The sequence below is a fragment of the Penicillium vulpinum genome, assembly GCF_028829585.1.
Source record: "Penicillium vulpinum strain IBT 29486 chromosome Unknown utg000003l_segment0_segment0, whole genome shotgun sequence".
In the NCBI taxonomy this organism is placed as follows: domain Eukaryota; kingdom Fungi; phylum Ascomycota; class Eurotiomycetes; order Eurotiales; family Aspergillaceae; genus Penicillium; species Penicillium vulpinum.
Genome location: NW_026643243.1, coordinates 3,689,280 through 3,713,004, shown reverse-complemented (window position 1 = coordinate 3,713,004; position 23,725 = coordinate 3,689,280). Strand labels below are relative to the sequence as shown.

Genomic DNA, 23,725 nt, shown 5'->3' with positions numbered 1-23,725 from the left:
TCCGAATGTTTGCGAGTCAACGGTCTCCAGATGGGTTCATTCCTGTTTAGACCTTACGACTCCATAATGCGAGAGCTTGTTGGGGGTAAACCTACCTTGGCCAACCTATTACTCGTTGCCCTCCTAGCAGGTCCCTTCCCCGGAGACTAAACAAGCTGACAACCGACAAACACATGATCCCAAGGACGTCCGTCCCGAGCTTCCTACGGAAACTTCCTAGTGACCGTTGTCAAATTACCTTGAGGGATTTACACCTTCGATTTTCGACACTACCTCCGACACTAATTTACGTCGGCCCACAACAAACGCCGAAATGTCCGTGTGTGAATTTCCAGAAGTCATGGAAGGCACGGGAAGGACACCCCCTTGATCGCTGGGACTGTCAGATCTGAGTCCAGTAGATTATCAGTCCCACTGCCCACGAGGTGACCTAAATTAGCTTGAATTGGCTGGATTTGGGCGTTCAGCTACTTTCATTAGAGTCCACTGTCATTTAGAGGGGTTCCACTGTCACTCCAGTAACCCTTAGGTTGTAGCTTTAATATATGAAGTTGTTGCGAATCGGGAAGGTGTCTACACCATAATAAACAGCAAGAGACAAGCCAATTCTGTCAGCTGAAGAATTACCTAGCACTAGCTCTCAATTCTATCTAGTATATGGAGTATATAGTGGCGGTGCCACTTGCTAGTAACTGCATACCACAGATTTTTTGCGTTCAGCTCCCGGGTATATTTAGATCGCCAGCTAAGGCGGCCGCAATGACTTGCGTACCGCAGTAATGTAACTACCTACATTGCGAAGTGATAGATGCCCCTCCTTCTCCCTCCCCTGACCCTGTCGTGCTGCCCAAACTGGGTCCTTTATGTGTGTCATACCTAACTAGCTTGTTCCATCACTTTGGGAATAATGTCCGTGGTCCGGTTGGTTTTGAAACTAACCCCTGTTGAGACTGGGGGTGCCCCTATTTTGCATGCACATGCTGTCAACCATGCTTCTATTTGAGGATCTTGCTCCGCTTCTTCTATGGTTTTCTAGAAAAAGAATAGTGTGGTCTTAGATGCCGCTGGCTTGAATTGAGGAGAGAATCCTGTTTGATTTAATCTTACTCCTTTTTGAAGGTAAGAGGCTTGTTTTCTCTACTATTGCCTTACTAAGGAATAGACTCAACACTCGCTGTCTTCGGAGCCTTGAGAGGTTGCCTTGGTTACAGGTGTTCTATGTTTGCTTTTTCAAATAATAATACGCCATCCTTATAATATGTATGTAATATTCGCTTATGTGGCCTTGTAATATGTTTCATTGGTGGTGTTTTTGAAGGTCTTTGTCGATGTCTTCTCGGTTAGTCTCTTATGTCTTTTTTTAGATAAACATTCCCCCTTATTAGTTTTATAGCTAGAAGGATAAGAAGAACTCGCCACAAATATATAGTATAGTGAGAATAGTGTCAAAAGAATGTTTCTTAGTTCAGTGATACTCCTTTTTGAAGGAGTTGGAAGAGGTTGTTTTGCTATCTCTATCCCCTGCTGAACAACAGACTTGACATCCAAAGTAGTCTTGATTATGTTGTGTGTTTGCTTTCCAGAACACAGTGCCTTTCATATTGTTTGATTAGTGATGGCTTCGGTTTTCACTACCTATATGATATTTACATACTCAGCTGTGTTCTCAACTATTATAAGTCTACGTTGTGGTTGATAATGATACCCTGAACTGGTCCTCTTTTCCTGGGATCATTTTCGTTTTTATATATTCAGTCCTTCTTGTTAAGCAGAGCTCCAAAGCCAAAAAGAACAAGCAAAAACTTATTTTCATTATGGAAAAGCAAATTCGAGGTGATTGCAGTGGCCAGTCCAAAGCCCTCACTTTCGGAAAGAGCAACCCACGCAGCTTCTCATTGTGCCTGCCCCTGCCAGTATAAATCGACTACTGTCCTTCCTCCCTTTCTGTTTTTCTTCTTCTTTCATCTCCAACCACTGCAATCACCCTGTGTAGTATCCTGCGAACCCATGCAATTTTTCAACTGAGTCTTCCGCCTTTCTGAAATACACCATTTGATCATGCCTCAGCAACGGAGACGGCCCCCCTTGAGTCCATTTGCACGGGGATATACACCGCAAATGAGAGAGGCGTCAGTCAACCAAATCTCACTTTAGCAAGCAAGATGGTCGCTAACAAGGTTTCAATAGAGTGGACCGAATGCCGATTCCAAACGAGTCAGTATTTTTCTCCATCTTGATCTTCACTTGCTAACGGTCATAGAATCAAATGTTGCGTCTGCAAGCGATGTCGCCCGAAGTCCCAGTACTCAAACAATCAACTAAACTACCTCCGCCAGGCAATGTTCGATATCGGCTACAGTAACATTCGTGACCAGCAGGTTGCTAAGTGTGGCCCATGCACGAATGCTCAGGTTTGTGAGGAGCTGTGTCATCATTGCGGTCATTACCGTGCCATTGACCAATTCGCCCGAAACCAACGAAATCGCGAGAATCCGGTATGTATTCTTTTCTTGGACTATGCACTGTGCCTGCTCCTAATACTTGGTTGATCTCAATAGCTCTGCCAGCCCTGCATGAACTACCAGCTGTCCCTCGATCCTAACGACCAACCTCTTGCAATCACAGACAAAGTTGTGGTTCAGAAAAAGATACGGGATGAGGAAGAGGAGCTTAAGTTTGAGTCTGCGGCTCTTTCTGTATCTGGATCTGTTGCTCGGTCTGGGTCTGTTGCTCGGTCTAGGTCTGTGGCTTGGTCTGGGTCTGTGGGACGCCCTGCGTCTGTCAAGACCTCTGACTCTCTAGGTCGACCGGTAAGTGATCAGAACTATATTTACTCTAGCCAAGTCCTGATTACTCACGAATACACCTTTACTGCAGGAGAGCCTGGATCAAGGCTTCGAGAAAGCTCTTGTCCTGCGCGATAATTCCACGGATAGTGAGGATGATGGTAAAGGGAATCAGAGCGGCTTTGCACGAGTCAAGGTAGGTGACTTCATTTCAGCAAAACTTCCTTCTGCTCCGGATGGACTTTCAATGAAACTTATGTTGTATAGGCGCACCGTGCTCGTCAGAAGCCTGTTCCCGCCCCCCAGCTCGCTCCAGGCTGGGCACCTGGCACACGCAAGATCAATGATGGCACTCCTTGGAAAGGAGGACGGTTTCTCTAATTTTTCCAACATCGTGCCAATGCATTTCCTACGAGCAACACTCGATTTATGACTGACGATGCTCCAACCTATCAGCACTTTGGTTGCTAGGTTTTGCCTAGTAGTAAAGTGCGCGGTTTGCTCTATTTTTCTTTTTTTTTTTCTCTTTTATCTTTTTAGTATTCTTGGTTTCTCGCTTACTTTTGCTTACACACGGCTCGGCTCCTGCATCTGCCCATGATGCCCCTCTGTCTACAGACAGTATTTTTTTTGGGGCTTTTTCTTCGAAGGAGTCGGGTTTCTAGTGGTTCCAGTCCTATGACTATTGCATGTCTTACAGGCAACTTTTTTTCCATATTCTGATTGACAGGGCTTTTATCTACAGGGGTGGACTTCTAAGTCCGTGCCTGATATAACTCTGTCTACTGGTTTTATTTTTCATTTTATTTTCTAGGGTTGACTTTGTTTTATGAAGAGCCCGGTACCAATCCAAGTTTACTTCGAAGTTTGTTTTTCCCCTTTGGACTTGGGAGGCAACATCACCATGGGTATGACATCGGTGGTTCCGTTGTGGATCCCACCTAAAAATAAATCAGCAGTTTTGTAGTTCGAGTTCATTACTATAAATCAGTATTCAGGCATGTTCCAGCTATTTCTGGTAATAGAAAGGCATGAGGGACAATAGCAAATACCTTGCATTTGGGGCTTCTGATAAACTTTTGGTCTTGCTCGCTCCAATAATAGTATCAGATCACAATGTGAGAATGGATGAGAGGAGGGCATCCCTGTAGAATATGTACTTTGTATAAGGCCGCAATAATACTCTGATCTGTCGATCGATGCCCTAAGGGTTAGATCCCAGCCGACAGCTGGCAATGACATAGCTCGATATTTGAAATAATGTCCTTCACTAGTCTGATAGGTGCAAGGGAAACTGCAATGCACGTACCGCATGGAAGATGCATGGATCGTAGTGCATAGCGACCACTGGGGACCTTTGTCCCATTGGCTTTTAGAATTCACCGCTTGCCTCTCTTTCTTCGAGATCATCTCTAACGCTATAGAATGGAGTACTTGAATTATATCAGCCCAATGAAGGCTAAGGTTCTATAGAAGTTTATATTGCAGACATTATCGCTATAGTTCCACTACGGTGTCTATTTTTCAATACCAGTTTCAAATCTATTGATGCCTTTTTAGATGCCTCGACAATCAGTCGCAAACTGTACAAAGTAGAATGAGATAAAAAGCACACTTCCTACGAAACTGCTTTTTCGCATATAATATCCATACTAGAAGTGCTCATCCGATTAACTATTACACTATAACAGCCCAAAAAGCCACATACAAAATAGATGGCCAATCTATGGCAATAAAAGCCAATAGGACCAAGGTCCAGAGTAGTCGCTATGCACTACGATATGCATGCTCCATTAATCTGCCGATCGTGTCACTCTGACCCAGCCTAGGAATATGACAGAACATCTGTGGGACTTTAATATAACAAAGAGATAATATGCTAAGAAACGATGGTATAATGTGACGTCGAGGGAGTACAAAGAGAATGAATCTCAAATCTGTCTCGCTCTTAGTGACGATGGATCGCCACAACGTTTCACTCGCCCCCCACTAGCCCCTCCACCATAATTTATTCGTAATTCGTAATCTTTCACTTCTTCTTTCAAGAACTTTTCCAACCCGAGTCCTTTATTTGCAGCAGAGGATTACAAGTCTTTGTTCAAAGACAGCAGCTCAGCCTCTCATCTCACTCACTTTCCGAACCCTCGTATGGCCTACAATGGAGATTACGCCAGGAATACATATCAAACGGGGAACATAAGCCCGGACCCAAACGAATCTGGGTATTCACCTTCACCTCCATATCCATCCTACTACGAATCAGCCCACTTGAACATGCCGCAGCCGCAGGTGCCGCGGACTGGCTCGCCGGCCCCAAATCCAACCCCAGAGCCGTACAGCTACCCGGAACCCCAGCGCTCCCCCCCCAAACCCAAGCACTGGGCACATTGACGATGCAGTGAGCTCTGCATTTCACAGCAGTGGCTCCACGGGCTACCTCTCCCCTGAGGTTCTCTCGCAAATTACAGCAACAGTGATCCAGCAGCTCAAGACAACTGGGTTAGACAACATACAAGGATCCGGTGCGCCCCCGCCCCGCTCGCAATCGCAGCAGCCGCCATGGCAAACAGATGGCTCGTTGTGGCCGAACGCAGAGTCCCCTCCCATGCCCCCGCTGCGAAGCAGTTCAATCTCCCCGCCCAGTTCGGCCTCCGACAATATCCATACTGGGAATTTCCAGCCGTCTGTCCCATCCAATTACCCTAGTGAAAGCCGTCTTAGCCCGAAAACTAGTCCCGATCCTCTTGTGGAGAGACGCGGTTCTATATCGAGTCAGAACAGTGATCGGAGTCATCAAAGCCACCACAAGACGGAGCGTCCCAAACCTCCGGACCGCGACGCTACTGTTACGGAGATGACTACTCTGGAGCGCATTTGGGGGAAATTATTTGAGGATGGTAAGGCGACGAAAAGGCTTGGCCAATTCTTACGTGGGATTGCGGTTCATCTAGTATGTGTACCCTTGTCTGATCTGGTATACTATGGATTTTAATGGTTAACTTGAGTAGATTGAGGACTATCCGCCGGGAAACACTCTTGTCATTCCCCCCCACAAACTGCAAAAGTTCTATCGTGATACCCATGATCCGAATGACCCTTACCCATGGCAAGGTTAGTGTTTTGGTCTGTTCATTGACATACTATTCTTCTGACTAAACATTTAGATATTTTCGACGATCGTACATCTTCGATATCCCGACTATTCCGCGAAATGAAAGTCGAACATCATCTTATTCAAGAGGATGTAGATAAACGCCCAGATATCCCAGGCCTCACACCAAAAGGTTTCGAGACCTGGGCAACCTTGATGATCCTCGCAAACCCAGGGCGCGAATACGAGCGGCTCCAAAAAGCAGTCCTCAACATGCCCATCAATAATCCAGATGACAAGAAAGAGCGCTTCCCAAAGGAGATCCCACGTCGCCTTTTCCCAGAAATCGGAGATATCAAAATCAGAGAAGACATCGAGGAACGCATGATGGTCCACTGCGGCGTTGATCTACCATATATCACCCCCGAAGAGCGCAACCAATCGGCCGCCCGACAAAGCCGTTCATCTACCACAACCGCATCACCCACAGAGCGAGCCCAGTCATATGAGCGAGGCCGACCTCGCCCCGCCGTCCCGACCCCAAAACCCGCTCAAAAACCACAGCCAAGACCCATCTCGACTACCGTCACCGACGACGAAGACGAACCCGCCCCCTCGGTACCAATCGAGCGCGAGCGCAAGCCCTACAGCGCCAATCCGGGCATTGGCAAAGTCTATGAAGAATCTGTCCCGAGCCGCAGCCATGCGGGCTCCTTCTCCAGTTCCCGGCCCTCGGAATCTACCTACAAGGGACCAGCATCCGGGCCAACCTCCGCACACCGCATGTCCGAGTCCTTCGACCGCGACCCGCACTACTCACGCTCAGGATCTGGTCATTCTGCCGATAAGCGTTTCTCGAACGACTCCCGCAGCTCGTCGCAGAGTTTGAATCACCGCGGTGGTGGTGGTGACTATAGACGTTCAGAGAGTGACTTGCATGGTCGTGATCATTCGGCTAGACATGCGGGGCTATCAGCGCACGATTTAGCGTATACTGAGTCGCCTACTGCGAATCTGAGTGAGGATGATGCGCGTAGGTATCATCGTGGGAGCCGGGGTAATGAGGAGGAGTATTATCGTGGGAGTGGGCAGGGCGGAGGCTCTGGTTCTTGGTATGATAAGTATGACAAGTATGCATACCGTTAAAGTGTGTTTTTATGCTTTGGTGTCTTTGGTCTTTTCTTTCGGTGAATATTGCATTTCGGTGTCATTTTTCTGTTCTTCTGGCTCTCTATTCCAATTTTCGGTCTTAATTCTGATTCTGATTTTTTTGGGCGTTGCATGGATACGAATATACCCCTGCTTTCTGGGGTTGTGCATGACTGACGATATCTCATATTTCATGATTGACGTTCCATTCTGTTCCGAATATATGTGAGATTATAATTTCATCAATAGCATCGGGAATGAAAAAGTGTAGTGCATACATACTCAAGTTGAATCCATTTCATCCTGCCGACTAAACCCAAACTTCCTCATTACCCTCTCCCCATCCTTTCTGACCTCCCCAAGCTGCCTCTCCCTCTCCTCCTCCTCCTTCTCATACCGCCGCGCAATAGCCCTAGCATGTCTTTCCTCGCGCTCGGCCCTTTTCCTCGCAGCCCTCTCTGCGCGCCTCTTATTCTCCAGCACGCGCTCATCACGCCTCTCAGCATCACGGCGCAACGCCTTAATCTCCTCATCAGTCAACACCCACGGCACAGACAAGACTTCAATAAAGAACCGCAGACGGGTATCCAAGAACTGCATTTCTGCGTTCGTATCACCCACGAGCCAGAACCGCTCGAGGTGTAATTGCATTTGCGAGCGGAATTTCGACAGTGTTCCTTTTACCCGGACTAGCGTTCCTGGTTGGAGAGCCGAGATATCTATCTCGGCGCGATCTTTGGATGTTATATGTGTTGTTTTAGTGAGACTGGTAGCTGTTGGTGCTGTGAGAGAGAATGAGGACCATGGTGTTTGTTCTGGGTCTGTGGTTGGAGTCTTTTGACTAGTGGTGTTGGGATTTGGTTCAGTCTTTTTTAGTACGGCTATGTCGATTGTTGCGCCGCTGCTGTCGTCTAGTGTTAGGATTGTGCGCCATGGAATATCAGTTCGCGCCACTATAATGCCTACTAGGCTAACGAATTGGATTGGGTGGTTGTTGTAAAAGAACATGTTTTCGCCTGCGTGATTTTTGTTAGTTATACTTTTATATATATAGATAAGCTTGGCTGCGTTTTGTTGGAGAAAAGGGAGCTATTGGGTAATAGGATGACAGGATATGTTTGGATATGTTGGAAAAGCATGACAGAGGGCATTGGAACAAATTTAGGAATTCAGATATAATGGACAGGGAGTATAGACAGCCTGGTGGAAGATATCAAATGAACTTTTTCACGCTAACGCCTCTTTTTCGAGGCTCCACGCTAGAGGTCCCAGAAATATGCACACGGGCGCTAGGCGCGTCGATCTCTAGGGGACACAAAGAATTGGCAGCAGGCTCGGGGAAAAAAATGACATACCCACAAAGTCCCTCGATGTTTGGAGACGATGCACATCAGCCGCACTCATTTTCACCCAGGTAAAGTGCGTCGGTGACGCCTTGAAGCAGAACGCGGGGTAGAATACGAGGTTCTCATTTTTGACCGTTGCCATTGGTTCATCTTTTTTCTCGGTATATTCTTATTTTGGAGATATCAAAAAAAGATATCAGAGTTGCATTCAAGACTGGAAGCTGGAACTGTTGAAGGTCGGCTTGGTGTCACGTGGTTATATATACACAAGGTCATCGGACGCGTTAATTTCTTGTTTGCTTTAAGGCAAATATTTTCGATGTCTTCATGGTGTGAGGCTCTGGAGTGTGTCTTGACGATACTTTGATGGATTTACTCATGACCACCTCTTGATATTCTACGTCATTGTGTCAAGGGAGGCTTCAACCAGCCCATAATGGCACTGGAGCACATATTGCTGATTTCTGCAGCACTGCTTTTAATACTTTTAACATACTCCACAACACCTATAGATAAATATGCCGATCCCCCTCCATCATCCTCTTCAACGGGTTCCTCGGCATCGCCTCCTGCCTCTTCCTCTCTTCCTCACTAATATCATCAACATTAGTCTCCTTCTCCCCCAATGCGACCCTAACTTCCTTCTCTGCATTCTCGTGCCCCGCAAAAGCGACAGTCAAAATCTCCCTCTCCAACCCGCCAACATGCTCCCACTCAATGCCCGCCTGAGTCAACATCTGACACCCCTCAGACTCGCCAACAAATGTGCCAGGCTCCTTAACTCCAAAATAAACCTTATTAATCCCCTGGCGCCCGCCCTCCGCCGTCCGTGTAATGCGCTGCACACACGGCACATTCCCAGACAGCCGCTTCCCGCACGGCTCCATTGTCACGTACATGATGAGCTTGCGACCGGGTTCTACGGGGAGGACTTCGCCGACTTGGTCGTCAGGAACTTTGTGCACTGCAGCGTAGTTGGCGAAGCAGCATTGCTCTGCGTGTGTGTTGCCTGCGAGCTCCATTGTGTACCCTGTTGAAAGGATCCGGTCGTCTTTGAAGGTGGGGTCATTGTCTTTGCGGGACAACAGGACTGCGCCGACTCGGAAGTTGGTGGGCCTTGGGGGTGACTGTTCCGCTAGGGAGAGACATTTTTTGATGTAGGGTATGTGAGGGGAGGTATTTGTCGTCATGGTGAGTGATGTCAAGTGCAATTAGGTTAGATTGTTCGGTGTGGGAGGTAGTTTGGAAAGGTTGTGGTTGTAGTTGTAGAATGAGGATTTCGAATTGAGTCCAGATATCTCTGCAGCTCTTGAAATCCGAACAGAGTGAAGTGGCGATGTCGATGAGCTTGGAGTGCTTGAAGGTGGGTGGATAGACAGGGCGGGGAGCAGCAGCAAAATGACGAAATGGCCCAGTCGCGTCTAAATCGCGTTCCGTTTCTACAACCTACGCTAGTGTAATCGCCACTTCTATTGGTCTTTCATCTATTAAATCCAAATTCGGTGTAATATACCAAAGCTGCACTCAGTTCTTCCTTCTAGTGCTTGAACAGCCTCAAAAGCAAAACACCTATTGTGTCACTGAAAACTTACAATGGCGAAAAACGCGAAACCCGAAAACCATACCTCAGACGAAGAAATGCCGTCTGTCGAGGAAGATCTCTATAAGATTCTAGGTGTTGCATCCGATGCAACCCCAGAAGCCATTAAAACAGCATACAAAAAAAGCGCACTGAGAAACCATCCCGGTATGCAAACTCACGCACGTCGGAAAACATCCAACATACTAACTCTAGAGCAGACAAAGTTAGCGAAGAATCCCGCGCAGACGCCAACGCAAAGTTCCAACGAATCGCACTAGCATACGGAGTACTCTCCGACGAGCGTCGACGAAATGTGTACGACCGGACCGGTAGCACGGACGAAGCCTTCGGCGAAGATGGCGATTTCAACTGGATGGATTTCTACCGCGAACAGCTGTCAGCAATGCTCGACTCGCGGGCAATCTCAGATTTCCAGAAGAAATACCAAAACTCAGACGAGGAGAAAAAGGATCTGCTTGCCGCGTATGAGACGCACCAGGGAAATATGGATGCCATCTACGATACCGTGATGTTGTCTAATGTACTAGACGACGATGAACGGTTCCGGGGTATTATCGATCAAGCCATTGCAGATGGGGAAGTGGAGGACTTCGAGCGATATTCTGAGGAACCCGAGAAGAAGAAACAGCAACGTGTGAAGAAAGCGCAGAAGGAGGCGCGGGAGGCAGAGAAGTTGGGAAAAGAGATTGAGGATAAGAAAAAGAAGAAAGCTGGGTCGGCAAAGAGCTCGAAGGCTGCAACTAAGGAGGATGATCTTCTGGCTATTATCACTAAGCGCCAGCAGGATCGTGGCGCAGGTTTCCTCGCTCGTTTAGAGGAGAAGTATGCGCAACCTGGGAAGAAGCGTGGTGTCGATGATGAGCCTTCTGAGGAAGCATTTGCTGCTGTTGGGGCTCGGAAGGGGACAAAGCCTAAGTCGAAGAGGGCTAAGGCTTGAATTGGGGTCTTTGTTCCATCCTCTAGCATTCATGTATCATGTCTTAAGCGTTTATCATGTAGCTTTATTAGAATTTTTGTAATTGCATACTAGTATGGTACCTTTTCATCTGGCTATAACACTGACACAGGGGAAAAATAAAAAGACAACTAAAAAATATCTTAAAAGGATATCCAAAAAGACATGTAGAAGATATCCGAGCATGCAGCCACTGTGGCTGCAGTAAAAGCCTCACCTTCCTTCTCTTAGTCTTTCTTTCTGTTTTCTTCTTTGAGTTTTTTTTTTTCCCTTTTCTACTCCAAGAAAATATATGTATTGTCTAGATTCTGATTGCCGAATATCGATCATAGTCTGCAAGTATCGAGTGTTGCCTTGATTTGTGACTTTTCTGACTACTGTGTGAGCTGTCAGATCCATTTTCTTGAATTCTTCAGGCTGATCCATTGCAGCTAAACCCGGGACACATTCCCAGCACCGTCATCATAGGGCGATCTACTCCACATTCTTCAGTGCTTGGCGGAGTTGAAGTGCTGAGTTCCCCACCCCGGAGGCGGTGCGCCATGTCGTACCACACTGGTCGAACTTCTTCCACCGAACAACTGAAAAGCTTGGATGGTCGTACAATATCAACGACAATAACCGAAAAACCATCGGGTATAAGCCGTGCCCTCCAGAGCCTGCTTATTTCCCCGCAGTTTAAGAGTGCGGGCGGGACAAGCTATTCGCCCAGAACAGTCGAGCCACTCGTATCCTCGCCTTTGCGCATCAGTTCTTCAGATATGGCATCCGCTCCAAGTTCTCCGGAGAGGCACACCGCCGATCGCGAGGCTCTTACTCGTAGATCATCCGATCAAGCCGTTGACACTGTCCATTCAACTACGCGTCGTCTTAGTGTTGACGATAGTGCAAAATCTGATGTCCCTTCTACTTCTTTAGAGCAGCCACAAGTCAAAAAGCGATTTTTGCAGGCTCGCGACAGGTCCCAGAGTCGCAAGGGTGTGGCTGCCATAATGTCTGGCCGTCTCTTCCCGAGAAGCTTTTCTCGTGGTAGAGACAGAGACTCATCACGGGCATCTTCCCAGCGTGGATCATCTCTGGACGCCCGTTCTACCCCTTCGCCAGAACGGGGTCGCCCCAGTTCATCTAGCAGTCATTCTGTTCATGTTGAAACCTTGGCTCCCGCCCCTGTTGGTTCAGAGACGGGGAAGTCGCTCAACATGCACGATACATTCAACAAGTCAGATGAGGCACTGCCCAAACCCCACGGAAGCATGCCTGATTACATCAAACCCACAGCCGTGGAAGAGGGAGGGGAGCGACTAGCCAAGGATGTTTTCGATCGTGACAAGAACATGATTGAAAGCAGTGAAGATGAAGATACTTCGAGCGACGAAGACAGCACACTGGATGGTGAAAGAGGCCGCAAGAAAAAGAAGCATTCGGATATCACATCTATAACGCCAAGTGACTTTGAAAAATCCAAAAGTGACAATTCCAAGCAGTCCGAAGAACGTATGTTGCCTTCTCGGGATTTCTGTTAAAAAGGGGAAATTCAATATGCTAATCTCACATTGTATAGAAAAAGCTTCCGAAAATCCAAGTGGGCGGCAGGAGAAGAAGCCGCGAAAATCTGCTTTGAAAGCTGTGGTCCATCCACAGACCAGTTTCGATATTCCCACCCCGCGTGTTCAGTCGGTGGCTGGCACACCGTACGGCTCAGAGGATGAAGCTGAGATCGGCGACATACACCGTGCTCAGAAGCTCGGCATTTCCATGTCAGCTATTGATAACGGTGTTCACAACCGATCCATCCGAACAATTGTCCGCGGGAACTTTTCAAGTCAGCAGGATCAAGGCGATGGGAGAAGCCGTCGCCATCGGAAATATTTAATCGCAACTGACTTGAGCGAGGAGTCGGTTTATGCCCTTGAATGGACTATTGGGACGGTCCTGAGAGACGGAGACACGATTTTCGCTATTTACGCCATGCACGAGGACTCCACTACTGCGTCAGCAGTTCAGGTCGGCGAGGGAGCCAAAGCGATGAAAGATGCAACGGCTGTCGTTGGGACCCAAACGAAAGAAGCAAATCAAAATTATGGATCCCGTACGATCCTGGGTCGACTTGGCCCTAGTACTGGCCCTGCTAGCAAGAGCCATTCTGCTGATTCTCGGGCATCGTCAATAGCTGAGGCAGAACGGATGAGGGCAGTTGAGACTGTGTCTCAGACCTGTGTGAAACTGCTACGGAAAACGGTCTTGCAGGTCCGCATTGCCGTGGAAGTGATCCACTGCAAGAACCCGAAGTCTATGATCACTGAAGCTGTAAGTGTTTTCTCTGCTCTCAACCTCTACCTTCGAGCCATACTCACAACGACTTCCAGATTGATGAACTTGAACCAACACTCGTTATTGTGGGCGCCCGAGGTCAGAGTGCACTGAAGGGGTGAGTGACACTTGAATTTCTAGTTTGGTATCGTGCTGCTAGAGACAATACTAACATTATCTTTAGTGTGCTTCTCGGCTCGTTCTCCAACTATCTTCTTTCTAGCTCTTCCGTGCCGGTAATGGTTGCACGCCGAAAGCTGAAGAGGCATACGTGGAAGGAGAAGCTCAAGGGCACTACGAATGTGCGCCTATCTAATAATCTAATTACCCCGAAGAGTCTTGCTCAAGCCAAAGTGGACTGACTCGGTGCACTCTATTTCTTTTACTCTCTGGCTTGTATTTTCATGGATCGGATCATGGCTAGGCGCCTATCTTGCGAATGGTGCATTAGATCTGGATTCTCACTATCTCTATTTAAAGTGTATGGATACCCTATTTTTAATGAGCTCTAGATCTCACGTTATGATGGCTCTCTCTCTCCAGGTTTACTTTTCGTTCTTGATTCTAGTCTTCGGTATTATTATTGCTCGTCGTTGGTGCAATCTTGTTCTTGATTTCTCAGTTGTGGGGTCTAACATGCACCTTAAATGAAAGATGTTGGCCTCCACTGTACTTTGCATAATGTAAAACAGATATAGATTCCATATATTCCTGGGCTATTGCTTCATTCATAATATAGTAACTATGTATATTCCATGAATGGTACCTCAACGCTAAGAAATGCACTAACGATGGACATACCTTATCACGTGCAGTGTCACCGCCCAAGCTCCCCATCGAGACAGCTGGACCAACCCCCCAGTCCCACCTTTGCTATCTCCCCCATCGTTGCCTTTTCCACTCTGAATTTCACTCGTGGAGGATCAGATTCGCCATGGCTGATTTTATTGACCCCCGGATGTCCTCCATCAAGCCGCGGATGCGCTACAATACCATCGGAGGCATCAACGGACCGCTGGTTATCCTGGACAATGTCAGTTGACCTATGCTAATCCGACAATATGGTGGGAATTGTATACTAATGTTAAAATTCACTCAGATCAAGTTCCCCCGATACAACGAGATCGTTTCGTTGACCCTTCCGGATGGCACAGAGCGCAGTGGTCAAGTGCTGGAAGCCAGAGGTTCGTTCCCCACATTCTGCCGCTTAGGAGTATGAAAGCTGACTGCTATATGTACAAATAGGAAGCCGAGCTGTTGTGCAGGTGCGGACTAAGACCAATGCAATCACATGCAAGATATTAACATAGCTTATTTAGGTGTTTGAAGGCACTTCAGGTATCGATGTCAAGAAGGTACAATCACCCGCGGAAATTATTCGAATATCAGATATGCTAATAGGTAGCTCAGACTAGAGTCGAGTTCAGTGGCCACAGCTTAAAGCTCGGCGTTTCCGAGGACATGTTGGGCCGAACATTCGACGGCTCGGGACGAGCTATCGACAAGGGTCCCAAGGTGTTGGCGGAGGATTACTTGGATATCAACGGCCAGCCTATCAACCCCTACTCGCGAGTATGTGCTCTATTACCGATATGAGATGGAACCTAGAAAGCTAACGAATGGAACCAGGTGTACCCCGAGGAAATAATTTCGACTGGTATCTCCGCTATCGATACGATGAACTCTATTGCCCGTGGACAGAAGATCCCTATCTTCTCGGCCGCTGGTCTGCCACACAACGAGATCGCAGCAAGCATATGCAGGCAAGCTAGTCTGGCCAAACCCACGAAGGATGTCCACGATGGCCACGAGGAGAACTTCTCTATCGTCTTCGCCGCCATGGGTGTTAACATGGAAACTGCACGTTTCTTTAAGCGCGACTTTGAGGAGAACGGCAGTATGGAGCGTGTCACTCTGTTCCTGAACTTGGCAAACGACCCTACTATTGAGCGTATTATCACTCCTCGTCTTGCCCTGACCACCGCCGAATACTACGCCTACCAACTCGAGAAGCACGTCCTGGTTATCATGACTGACTTATCAGCCTACTGTGATGCCCTGCGTGAAGTTTCCGCTGCCAGAGAAGAAGTCCCCGGTCGTCGTGGTTACCCCGGTTACATGTACACCGATTTGTCCACCCTCTACGAGCGTGCCGGCCGGGTCGAGGGACGGAATGGTTCTATTACACAAATCCCAATTCTAACCATGCCTAACGATGATATTACGCATCCTATTCCTGATCTGACCGGGTATATTACGGAAGGACAGATCTTTATTGATCGTCAGCTCGACAATCGTGGAATCTACCCGCCGATCAATGTCCTACCCTCTCTCTCTCGTCTGATGAAATCCGCCATTGGAGAGGGCCGCACACGTAAGGATCACTCAGATGTGTCTAACCAGCTGTACGCAAAGTACGCTATTGGTCGTGACGCTGCCGCCATGAAAGCAGTCGTCGGCGAAGAAGCCCTGTCCTCGGAAGATAAGCTCTCCCTCGAATTCCTTGAAAAATTCGAGCGCACCTTCATCAGCCAGTCTCCCTATGAGTCACGCACCATTGAGGAATCCCTTGATATTGCCTGGAATCTCCTCCGCATCTACCCCAAGGAACTCCTCAACCGTGTTCCCAAGCGCACCCTGGACGAGTTCTACGCTCGTCACGCACGTAAGATCCCCAACAAGGATACCCGCGATAACTCGCATGAGAACCTGATCGATGCGTGAGACTGTGCTGTGTGATTTGTATCGCATATACTCCTATCTTTTGTTGTTGTTGTGCGGCTGTTCGTACTTTTCTTCGTTGTTTTTACATTATCGAATCTATTGCAGAGGTTGTTCCTGAAATTGCAGTACCGCCTTCCGAATTGGGCAAGACCAGGCTTCTGCCCAGGTGCTTACTGTACACTCCCGTGCCTACCTACCCCACTTCGGCCAACAAGGCCGCCCTTTGTACTCCGTACTCTCTTGTAGTTTCAGTATGTAGTATGATATCTCTAATATTCTTTTCCACTGCTATCCTACTTCCAACAAATGATTCTTCCCTGAAGTGGTAAGCAAAGCTCCCACCTCTCATTCCCGGAGGCTACACAGTCCACTCCGAGGAGCTGTAAGTTCTGAGTTCTGAGTTCTGGCAGGGGAACATACTACGAGTCCTAGAGTCGGATATAATCCCAGGAATGTGAGTATTTCGCGCGCGAGATCAAAGGCGGGATCTGTAATTGGAATCAATGTCAGGAATACAAATTGGAATGCACGCAACAGAAACGGAGCCCTCTTCCATACGAAGTAGGATCTATTGAAAAGTAGCCGCAATACGTATGCCTCTTCCCAACAGCCCAGAGCTAGAATATTCAAAATCTGGAGCAATGGATGACAAGATCCTGACTGTGGCACCGATATCTATCGTATTTCCGTCATATGTTAATTCTCCTAGACATGCGGTTTGTTCATCGATTTTGCATGTATAGTGATCTTTCGTAGGTGATGGATATAGACTGGTGTTGTTATAGAAGCTACGTTGGAAAGGTTTCTATGTTTACAAAGACAATCTACAATATAGAAAGATGAAGAAAAGAAAAGACTGAGAAGGGGATATCACTGTTGATTTTTTTTAAATTTGGATTTAGTTTCTATCCCGAAGAATGGGACAAAAGAATAGAAACAACGCTTTTTCTATGCCATCGCGCAATGTAAAGCATGTTTGGAAGCACAGAGGACTCATGAAACGCTCTGACAACAGAGGACTAGAAAAAATATCTGACCAGAAGAATGGTTTATACCGAGGCAGAAAAGTCATTCATGGCGGTTGAAAAGCGCCTAGAAGCGCAGATCCCAGCCGATCTTAGGGCCCAATCGGGGAAGCTCGTCAGCCACCTGCTGGACATCCTTGTCGCCACGACCACTCAGGTTGAGAACGATATTCTCGCCCTTCTTCATTGTCTTGGCGAGTTCCATCACACCCCAGACGGCGTGTGAGGACTCCAGAGCGGGGATGATACCCTCGTGTTGGGCAAGAGCACGGAATCCAGCAAGGGCCTGGCTATCATCGGCGGCGATGAAGGTGGCGCGGTTGTTGTCCTTCCAGTTGCTGAGTTCGGGGCCGACACCGGGGTAGTCGAGACCAGCAGAGATCGAGTGGGTATCGGAAATCTGGCCGTGCTCGTTCTGGAGAACGTAAGTGCGCACGCCGTGGAGGACACCGTGAGATCCGCCAGAGAGGGTGGCAGAGTGACGGTTAGTATCAACGCCATCACCGGCAGCTTCGACGCCAATCAGCTTCACGCTTGGGTCGTTGGAGAAGGGGTAGAACATTCCGACGGCGTTACTACCACCGCCAACACAGGCGACCACGGCATCGGGGAGCTTGCCGATCTGGGCCTGCATCTGCTCCTTGGTCTCGTTTCCGATGACGGACTGGAAGGTGCGGACGATGGTGGGGAAGGGGTGGGGACCGATGGCCGAGCCGATGATGTAGTGAGTGGTGTCCAACTCAACAACCCAAGCACGGAGAGCCTCGTTGACTGCGTCACGCAGTGTACGGCTGCCAGCCTCAACGGCGACGACTGAGGCGCCGAGGAGCTTCATACGGAAGACATTCAGGCCCTGGCGTCGCACATCCTCGGCACCCATGAAGACGGTACACTTCATACCAAATTTAGCACAAACGGTAGCGGTCGCAACACCGTGCTGGCCAGCACCAGTCTCGGCAATGATACGGGTCTTGCCCAAGCGACGAGCAATGAGAATCTGTCCAAGAGCATTGTTGATCTTGTGAGATCCGGTGTGGTTGAGATCCTCACGCTTCAACCAAATGTTTGCACCGCCGACATGGTCAGTCAGACGCTGGGCCATGTGCAGGCTGCTAGGGCGACCCATGTAGGGATAGTACGAGCGGAATTCCTCCCAAAACTTGGGGTCGTTATTGGCGACGTCGAAGCCGCGCTCGAGCTCGGCCAAGCAATCCATCAGGGACTCGGGGACATACTGTCCACCGAACTCACCGAAGCGGGAGGGTTGGGAAGAGACATCCTTGGTGACGTTAAGCGCCTCGATCTGGTCGGCCAGACCGGGTCCGGAGGGGGTATCGGCATCGGTGATGACCTTGGTAGGGTGGACCTGACCAGAAGGCTGTGCCTTCTCGATAGCCTCAAGAACGTTGATCTCGCGGGTGAAAGCGCCGGTGGTGTCTCGCTCACGCTTGCGCCCGGTAATGCTAGACAAGTACTCCTCGGCGGCCTTGGCTGCCTGCCCAGCAGGAGCCTTGCCGACACAAGTGATGATCTGGCTACCAATGACAACACCCTCGGCCTGGTCCTGGACGGACAGGAAGTGCTCACGGGTGCTCACACCGAATCCAAGTGCAGCAGGGACATTGCCGGAGTATTCGTGGACTCGGCTCAGAAGCTCAGGGATGTTAGCGCTCAATGATCCGGTGGCTCCAGTTACTCCCATGCGGGAAACGACGTAGATAAAGCTGTCTGCGATCTTGCAGAGAAGGCGCATGCGGGCATCGGAGGTGGCAGGTGCGATGAGAGGGACATATGAGAGACTGTAATAGAGTAAGCATACTGAGCTATCATAGAAAAGTGACAAATATATCAAAACAAGGTGAAGATCGGGATTACTTACCCAGTGCTTGAGCAAAGGTCACGGAAACGGACAGCCTCCTCCGGGGGCAAGTCAACCATGATAAAGCCATTGACTCCAGCCTCCTTGCAGTCGCGAAGCATGCGCTCCTCACCGTACTTAAGAACGGGGTTGAAGTAACCCATAAGCATCAGAGGTGCCTGCAGACCGCGGCTGCGGGCAGTGCGGACAAGCTCAAGGACAGTGGTCAGAGTAACACCATTCTCAAGAGCCTTGGTGTTGGCTGTCTGGATAGTGGGGCCATCAGCGATGGGATCTGTGAATGGGATACCAAGTTCAATGATATCTGTGATGTGAACCCGGGTGTTAGTAAAGATGGTCTCTTTGAACAACTTTCACTTGGGTTTGTACTCACCGGCACCGCCGTTCTCAAGACCGAGGAGGATATCAACCGCTTCCTCAACAGTGGGATATCCGGCTGTGATGTAGGCCACAAGGGCCGCGCGCTTTTGCGCCTTGCACTTGGCAAATGTCTGCTTGATAGCTTCCATAGTGAAAGGCAATGTAGAAAGAAGGATGTGGCGGGGTGATGGGAAGAAAGAAAAGAGGCCAATGGGAGGCAAACAGTCCCTTTATATACGTGCGGCGCCGAGACAATTTACGCGCGTTGATGCTGAGGTGAGGAATGTGATGAGATGATGTTATAAAAAGCAAACGTTCTGTATGACTCAAATGCAATTGCCCTTTTTCGAGGCCGGTGTCGCTGGGCCCCGCGTGTCCCGTGACCGGATAAGATAATTACATAGGTCAGCTGATCTTATCGCTTTATCATTTACCTCGGGATAGACCTCGGGAGGTAGGGTTGATGTGGTCACGTGGTATACTTTATATCGCCGTTCAAGGCGTTTTATCACTACGTTATAGTACAAGACAGAGGACTTTTTTACAATGATTTAAGTGAAGGTAATTTGAATGGTCTGGAATGCAAAAACAATGACTCAAAATTGGTGAAAATTAAGGCAGAAAAGCGGGATAATAAACGGTCCAACCGTTTTGTCCAAAACGCCAGAACAATGCAGTAGGTAGTAAGTGACAACAACCCTCAGCTGAAATAACAAGAAGTGGTAAGCACCGAACCAACTCCGAACAAAAAGTTTCAAAAAGAGAAGTGAAAAGTAAACAAGGACCCAACGAAGGAGCCGGAACAGAAGAGGGACTCCACTGTGTCAGGCATCCTCGCCCGAGTACCCCGTCCAAGATGCACCAAGGAACTGGACGAAATGGACGAACCCGCCAAAATATTCCAAGAAACAAAACCCCAAGTCTATCCCATTTCCAATCCAAAAAAAGAACCCGCGAATGCAAAAGGAATGACAAGCAAGCGCCCGCTATGCTGAATAGTAGTACAAAAGCCCAGAATGCATGTCTTATGCGCAAAAAAGGGAGTGGAAGCCGCAATGCCCGGCATGTGAATATGCAACCCAAGGAAGGAATGAACAAGACACCGTCTAGATGCGAGGAACAGGTGTCAGAGTGGAACAGAGTCCCAAATGTCAAAAAAGTCAAAAGCAGATATGCAAAGGCCGAAAGTTTGGGTGTATGGTGGGGACATCAGGCATCATAATGTTGTAGTGTAAGGAGGGACATAAAATCATGATCAATGTGCGGGATGCAAGGTCCAGCAGATACAAGGACCCTTGCTACCTTTTCAGGTGGGAAGGGACCTTGTCTCCGATGGACGGCGAACCGCTGTCTGGGCTTGGTAAGGAGTGACAGGAGAAGGAAAATCGTATCTTCAACAAAGGCAGAGAAGTATAAAAAAAGAGAAGAGGAAAACGCAGCAAGAAAATCGAATCGGAGGGCCAGCCAAGCGGGAGGGGATCACTGGCCGCCGTGGGCGGTATTGTGCATCGAGTACACAGGATCCAAGTAGGTATAGCATGCGCCATTTCCTGGTGCGCCGGTGGGAGGAGCGTTGTGGTTGATAGGCTGCATCTCCCAAGATGATCGCGCAGCCGGGGCTACCAGACCGTGTCCATTCTGAGGGTGGCAGATGGCCGGGTACGAGTATCCTCCAACAGATGTATAGGGCTGGGTTGCTGCAATCATGGACCGGTGGTCAGGAGCCGAAGACAAGTGGGAGGCAGAGTGGTCTGCCTGCGAGTAGGTTTGGACAGGCATCCCAGCGTAGGTGTTGCCAGCACCAGCGTCGGAGATGGACTGGGGGGAGTTGGCAGTGTGGGGCTCGGTACCGGAATCAGAACCAGTGCCATGACTAGCATGGCTGGTGTAGGTGGTAGTCATTGGTGTGGGGAGAGCACCGGCGGTTGAGGAATAGCTGGCAGACTAGACGGAAGACAAATATCAGTAACTTGTCAGGATGAGCTGTGGAGTTTGAAAGACATACGTATTTTCCAATGATCTTCTTCAGTGCGTGACCCAGGACCTTCCAGGGGAAGACCTTAACATCCTTCTCGATGTTGCGGGGTTTGGGAGCAGGGAATCCCATGATGACCTTGAAGAATTCCTCGCTCTCGACCTTGGCCTTGGAGACGGTCAGGGGGCGGAAGCCCTCCAAGTTGCGACGAATACGATTCTTCTCTTCGACAGTGAAGCGCACAGCCACGAGGGACTCGAGCAGATAGATGGTATCCACGCTGGTTACGTAGCACTCATTCTTATCCTCCCATGAAATGCAGCTGATGCAGATACTGCTCGGGGCGCGATCCTCGGGAGTAACAGCCTTGAACTCGCCCAGGATTGTGCTTCCAGTCTGAGAGCGGGTGAATTGCACCAGGCGACGTTGAGAGATGCGCTCCTCCTTCGACCAGCCTTGTGTCATAGTATCAAGATCTCCATTGAGCTTGAGAACAGCCTTGCTGGGATACATGGCATAGGGGTTGAAGGCTGGGTTGTGAGGCATGCTGTGCGTTTGAATAGTGGAGGTGCGGATCAAAGTAGGATTTGAACCACCACGCTGGGCAGGAGCCTTGTGCTGAGGAATACTCTGCGTCAAGAGACCTGAATTGCGACCATCATTGCTCACAGAGACGAAAGACGGGCTCCAGGCTGGGGTGATGGGGGAGGGTACTCGGAGGGCGGGTTGGGGGGTAGCAGACACAGAGGAGTATTGGCCAGAGCCGGTCTGGGGAGAGGATGCAGCGTGGTATGGTGCAACAAACCCGGCCATGGCGGGAAGGGGTTGCAAATAAGGCGAGTAGGACGCAGACACAGAGCGGCTGTGATAGCTCTCGTGGTGCTCAATCTTGGGGACCACAGATCCGTTGTGTCGCTTAGTAGATGCCACAGGAACATCGGAGTAGGAGGAGAACTTTCTCTTGCGGGAATCCGCTGATGGCGAAGGGTGGGAAGCTTGCTCATAGGTGTACACACCAACCTGAAGAGAAATGGCCGGACACTCATCCTGGGTCTCCATTGAGACGGACAGAGGAACAGCAAAAGATGGGGATCCAGTAGACAAGAATGCAGGTACATCAGCGGAAAGACCGTACTGGAACGCGGAGCCCTGGAATCCAAGGAAATGCGGGAGCGATTCACACTTCTTTGATCCAAAAACCACATACAAGGCTACGTATGAGGAAGCGTGAAGGTCATAGGGGCACTGGATCTGGACCATCACCCTGGTTCCTTCACTTCCCCGCTGGGGACTGTAAGTCACGATTTCGGGTAGCTGACGGTGGCGTGCGCCCATCATGGGCGACTGAGACTCTTCGTACGAGCTAGCGTACTCGTTGGGCAGATATGGAACGCAATCAGAGATCTGACTTGCCTGGTCGGCCATGGGTGAGGGAACCATCGGGGTCGTCACATAAGGCGATTGACCGTAGTTCGAGTAAGAAGCAGCATCATGCAAAGACCGAGTGGAACCATAATCTATATTTGGTCTCAGCATCGCAAAATCACGACAAACCAAGTTCTTCAGATGCAACGTACCTATTATGGCGCCGGCAACGGGCTTCTGGAAAGCAGACATGGACAAAAATGGTTCAGACTTGGCCCACAGGCCGTCTGAAAATGCACCGACAAACTGTGATTCTTCTGAGTCCGACAGATCCAACGACTCGCCGAGTATGAGAGGCGTTTGAAAATCCGGGTCGAACTGTGACGGAACAAGAGACAGGGTCAGCGGGAAGGTTTCTTGTGCACACAGGGGGAAAAAAAGGGCAAGGATGAAGATTCAAACAGGATAAGCTGGGATTGGAACACCTATGCAAAACATGCGGGCATCCATAAGGAAAGAGAGAGACAAGTTCAAAAGGTGAGAGAATCTTACCAAAACACCGTGAGTCTTCGAGTAAGCCAGCTTGAAGATGTTGCAGCGACTGCAACGAGACAGAACCTCCTGAAGCGAATGACTGGGAATTTATTCCAAACGATTGTAGGGTCGAAAAAAGCACGAGCGAGGATGGACTGCTCTCCGAGACAGAACGAGCGACAAGATGAAGCTGCTGACGGTCTCACAAAAAGGGCGGCAACAAAAGGCCTCGAATCACCATCCAGCAATAAAACCACTATAGCTGAGACTGAGAACGGCTGGCTGCAGAAATAGACTCAGATCTCGACCGTAGTGCCTAAAGGTTCATAAAGAGAAGCAAAAGAACCAGTTAAGAGGAGATATTCAAGAAAATTTCCACCGCTAATTGAGCCGGGAAGGGTCGAGATTGGTTGGAAGATGACGAGCAACGAGCGTGGGACTGGAGAGGTTTCGCTTTTCTTTATTGATCCGCGAGGTGTTTCGGGAAGAAAAAAGACTTCAAGCAGATTGGGCCACAATGAACAATATCAAGATGATAGGCTACTCAATTAATGAGTATACGAGATCGTTTTCAGACTATGGGAGAACCGGATCGGTGCATAGGGGCAATGAACTCACCGAGA

The 23,725-nt window shown here is 49.0% G+C and overlaps 9 protein-coding genes across 9 annotated transcripts; 5 read left to right on the top strand and 4 right to left on the bottom strand.

Annotated features, from left to right (window-relative positions):
- Positions 1-2,058: 2,058 nt before the first annotated feature.
- N7479_006449 (uncharacterized protein) lies at positions 2,059-3,167 on the top strand (the record flags this gene model as incomplete). The annotated part of the gene is made up of 5 exons (XM_057254143.1): positions 2,059-2,129; positions 2,261-2,495; positions 2,559-2,810; positions 2,878-2,982; positions 3,054-3,167. 5 exons carry the CDS (start codon positions 2,059-2,061, stop codon positions 3,165-3,167), a joined length of 777 nt encoding a protein of 258 aa, XP_057108005.1.
- Positions 3,168-4,934: 1,767 nt separating this feature from the next.
- Positions 4,935-7,023, top strand: N7479_006448 (uncharacterized protein; the record flags this gene model as incomplete). Its single annotated transcript, XM_057254142.1, has 4 exons — positions 4,935-5,008; positions 5,076-5,736; positions 5,795-5,897; positions 5,951-7,023. 4 exons carry the CDS (start codon positions 4,935-4,937, stop codon positions 7,021-7,023), a joined length of 1,911 nt encoding a protein of 636 aa, XP_057108004.1.
- A 285-nt stretch (positions 7,024-7,308) lies between these two features.
- Positions 7,309-8,514, bottom strand: N7479_006447 (OB-fold domain-containing protein; the record flags this gene model as incomplete). Its single annotated transcript, XM_057254141.1, has 2 exons — positions 7,309-8,042; positions 8,382-8,514. 2 exons carry the CDS (start codon positions 8,512-8,514, stop codon positions 7,309-7,311), a joined length of 867 nt encoding a protein of 288 aa, XP_057108003.1.
- Positions 8,515-8,878: 364 nt separating this feature from the next.
- Positions 8,879-9,562, bottom strand: N7479_006446 (putative DRAP deaminase; the record flags this gene model as incomplete). Its single annotated transcript, XM_057254140.1, has 1 exon — positions 8,879-9,562. The coding sequence occupies one exon, from the start codon at positions 9,560-9,562 to the stop codon at positions 8,879-8,881; it is 684 nt and encodes a 227-aa protein (XP_057108002.1).
- A 403-nt stretch (positions 9,563-9,965) lies between these two features.
- Positions 9,966-10,912, top strand: N7479_006445 (DnaJ domain protein; the record flags this gene model as incomplete). The annotated part of the gene is made up of 2 exons (XM_057254139.1): positions 9,966-10,119; positions 10,173-10,912. The coding sequence occupies 2 exons, from the start codon at positions 9,966-9,968 to the stop codon at positions 10,910-10,912; spliced, it is 894 nt and encodes a 297-aa protein (XP_057108001.1).
- Positions 10,913-11,472: 560 nt separating this feature from the next.
- Positions 11,473-13,602, top strand: N7479_006444 (universal stress protein family domain protein; the record flags this gene model as incomplete). The annotated part of the gene is made up of 4 exons (XM_057254138.1): positions 11,473-12,424; positions 12,492-13,237; positions 13,297-13,358; positions 13,425-13,602. 4 exons carry the CDS (start codon positions 11,473-11,475, stop codon positions 13,600-13,602), a joined length of 1,938 nt encoding a protein of 645 aa, XP_057108000.1.
- Positions 13,603-14,057: 455 nt separating this feature from the next.
- Positions 14,058-15,964, top strand: N7479_006443 (H(+)-transporting V1 sector ATPase subunit B; the record flags this gene model as incomplete). The annotated part of the gene is made up of 6 exons (XM_057254137.1): positions 14,058-14,273; positions 14,340-14,424; positions 14,486-14,505; positions 14,560-14,595; positions 14,642-14,812; positions 14,870-15,964. Coding segments are annotated over 6 exons (1,623 nt in total), but the record flags the coding sequence as incomplete, so codon positions are not given.
- Positions 15,965-17,056: 1,092 nt separating this feature from the next.
- trpB (tryptophan synthase TRP5) lies at positions 17,057-19,377 on the bottom strand (the record flags this gene model as incomplete). Its single annotated transcript, XM_057254136.1, has 3 exons — positions 17,057-18,788; positions 18,869-19,172; positions 19,242-19,377. 3 exons carry the CDS (start codon positions 19,375-19,377, stop codon positions 17,057-17,059), a joined length of 2,172 nt encoding a protein of 723 aa, XP_057107998.1.
- Positions 19,378-20,707: 1,330 nt separating this feature from the next.
- medA (transcriptional regulator medA) lies at positions 20,708-23,343 on the bottom strand (the record flags this gene model as incomplete). The annotated part of the gene is made up of 5 exons (XM_057254135.1): positions 20,708-21,172; positions 21,234-22,720; positions 22,781-22,946; positions 23,121-23,169; positions 23,309-23,343. 5 exons carry the CDS (start codon positions 23,341-23,343, stop codon positions 20,708-20,710), a joined length of 2,202 nt encoding a protein of 733 aa, XP_057107997.1.
- Positions 23,344-23,725: the final 382 nt, after the last annotated feature.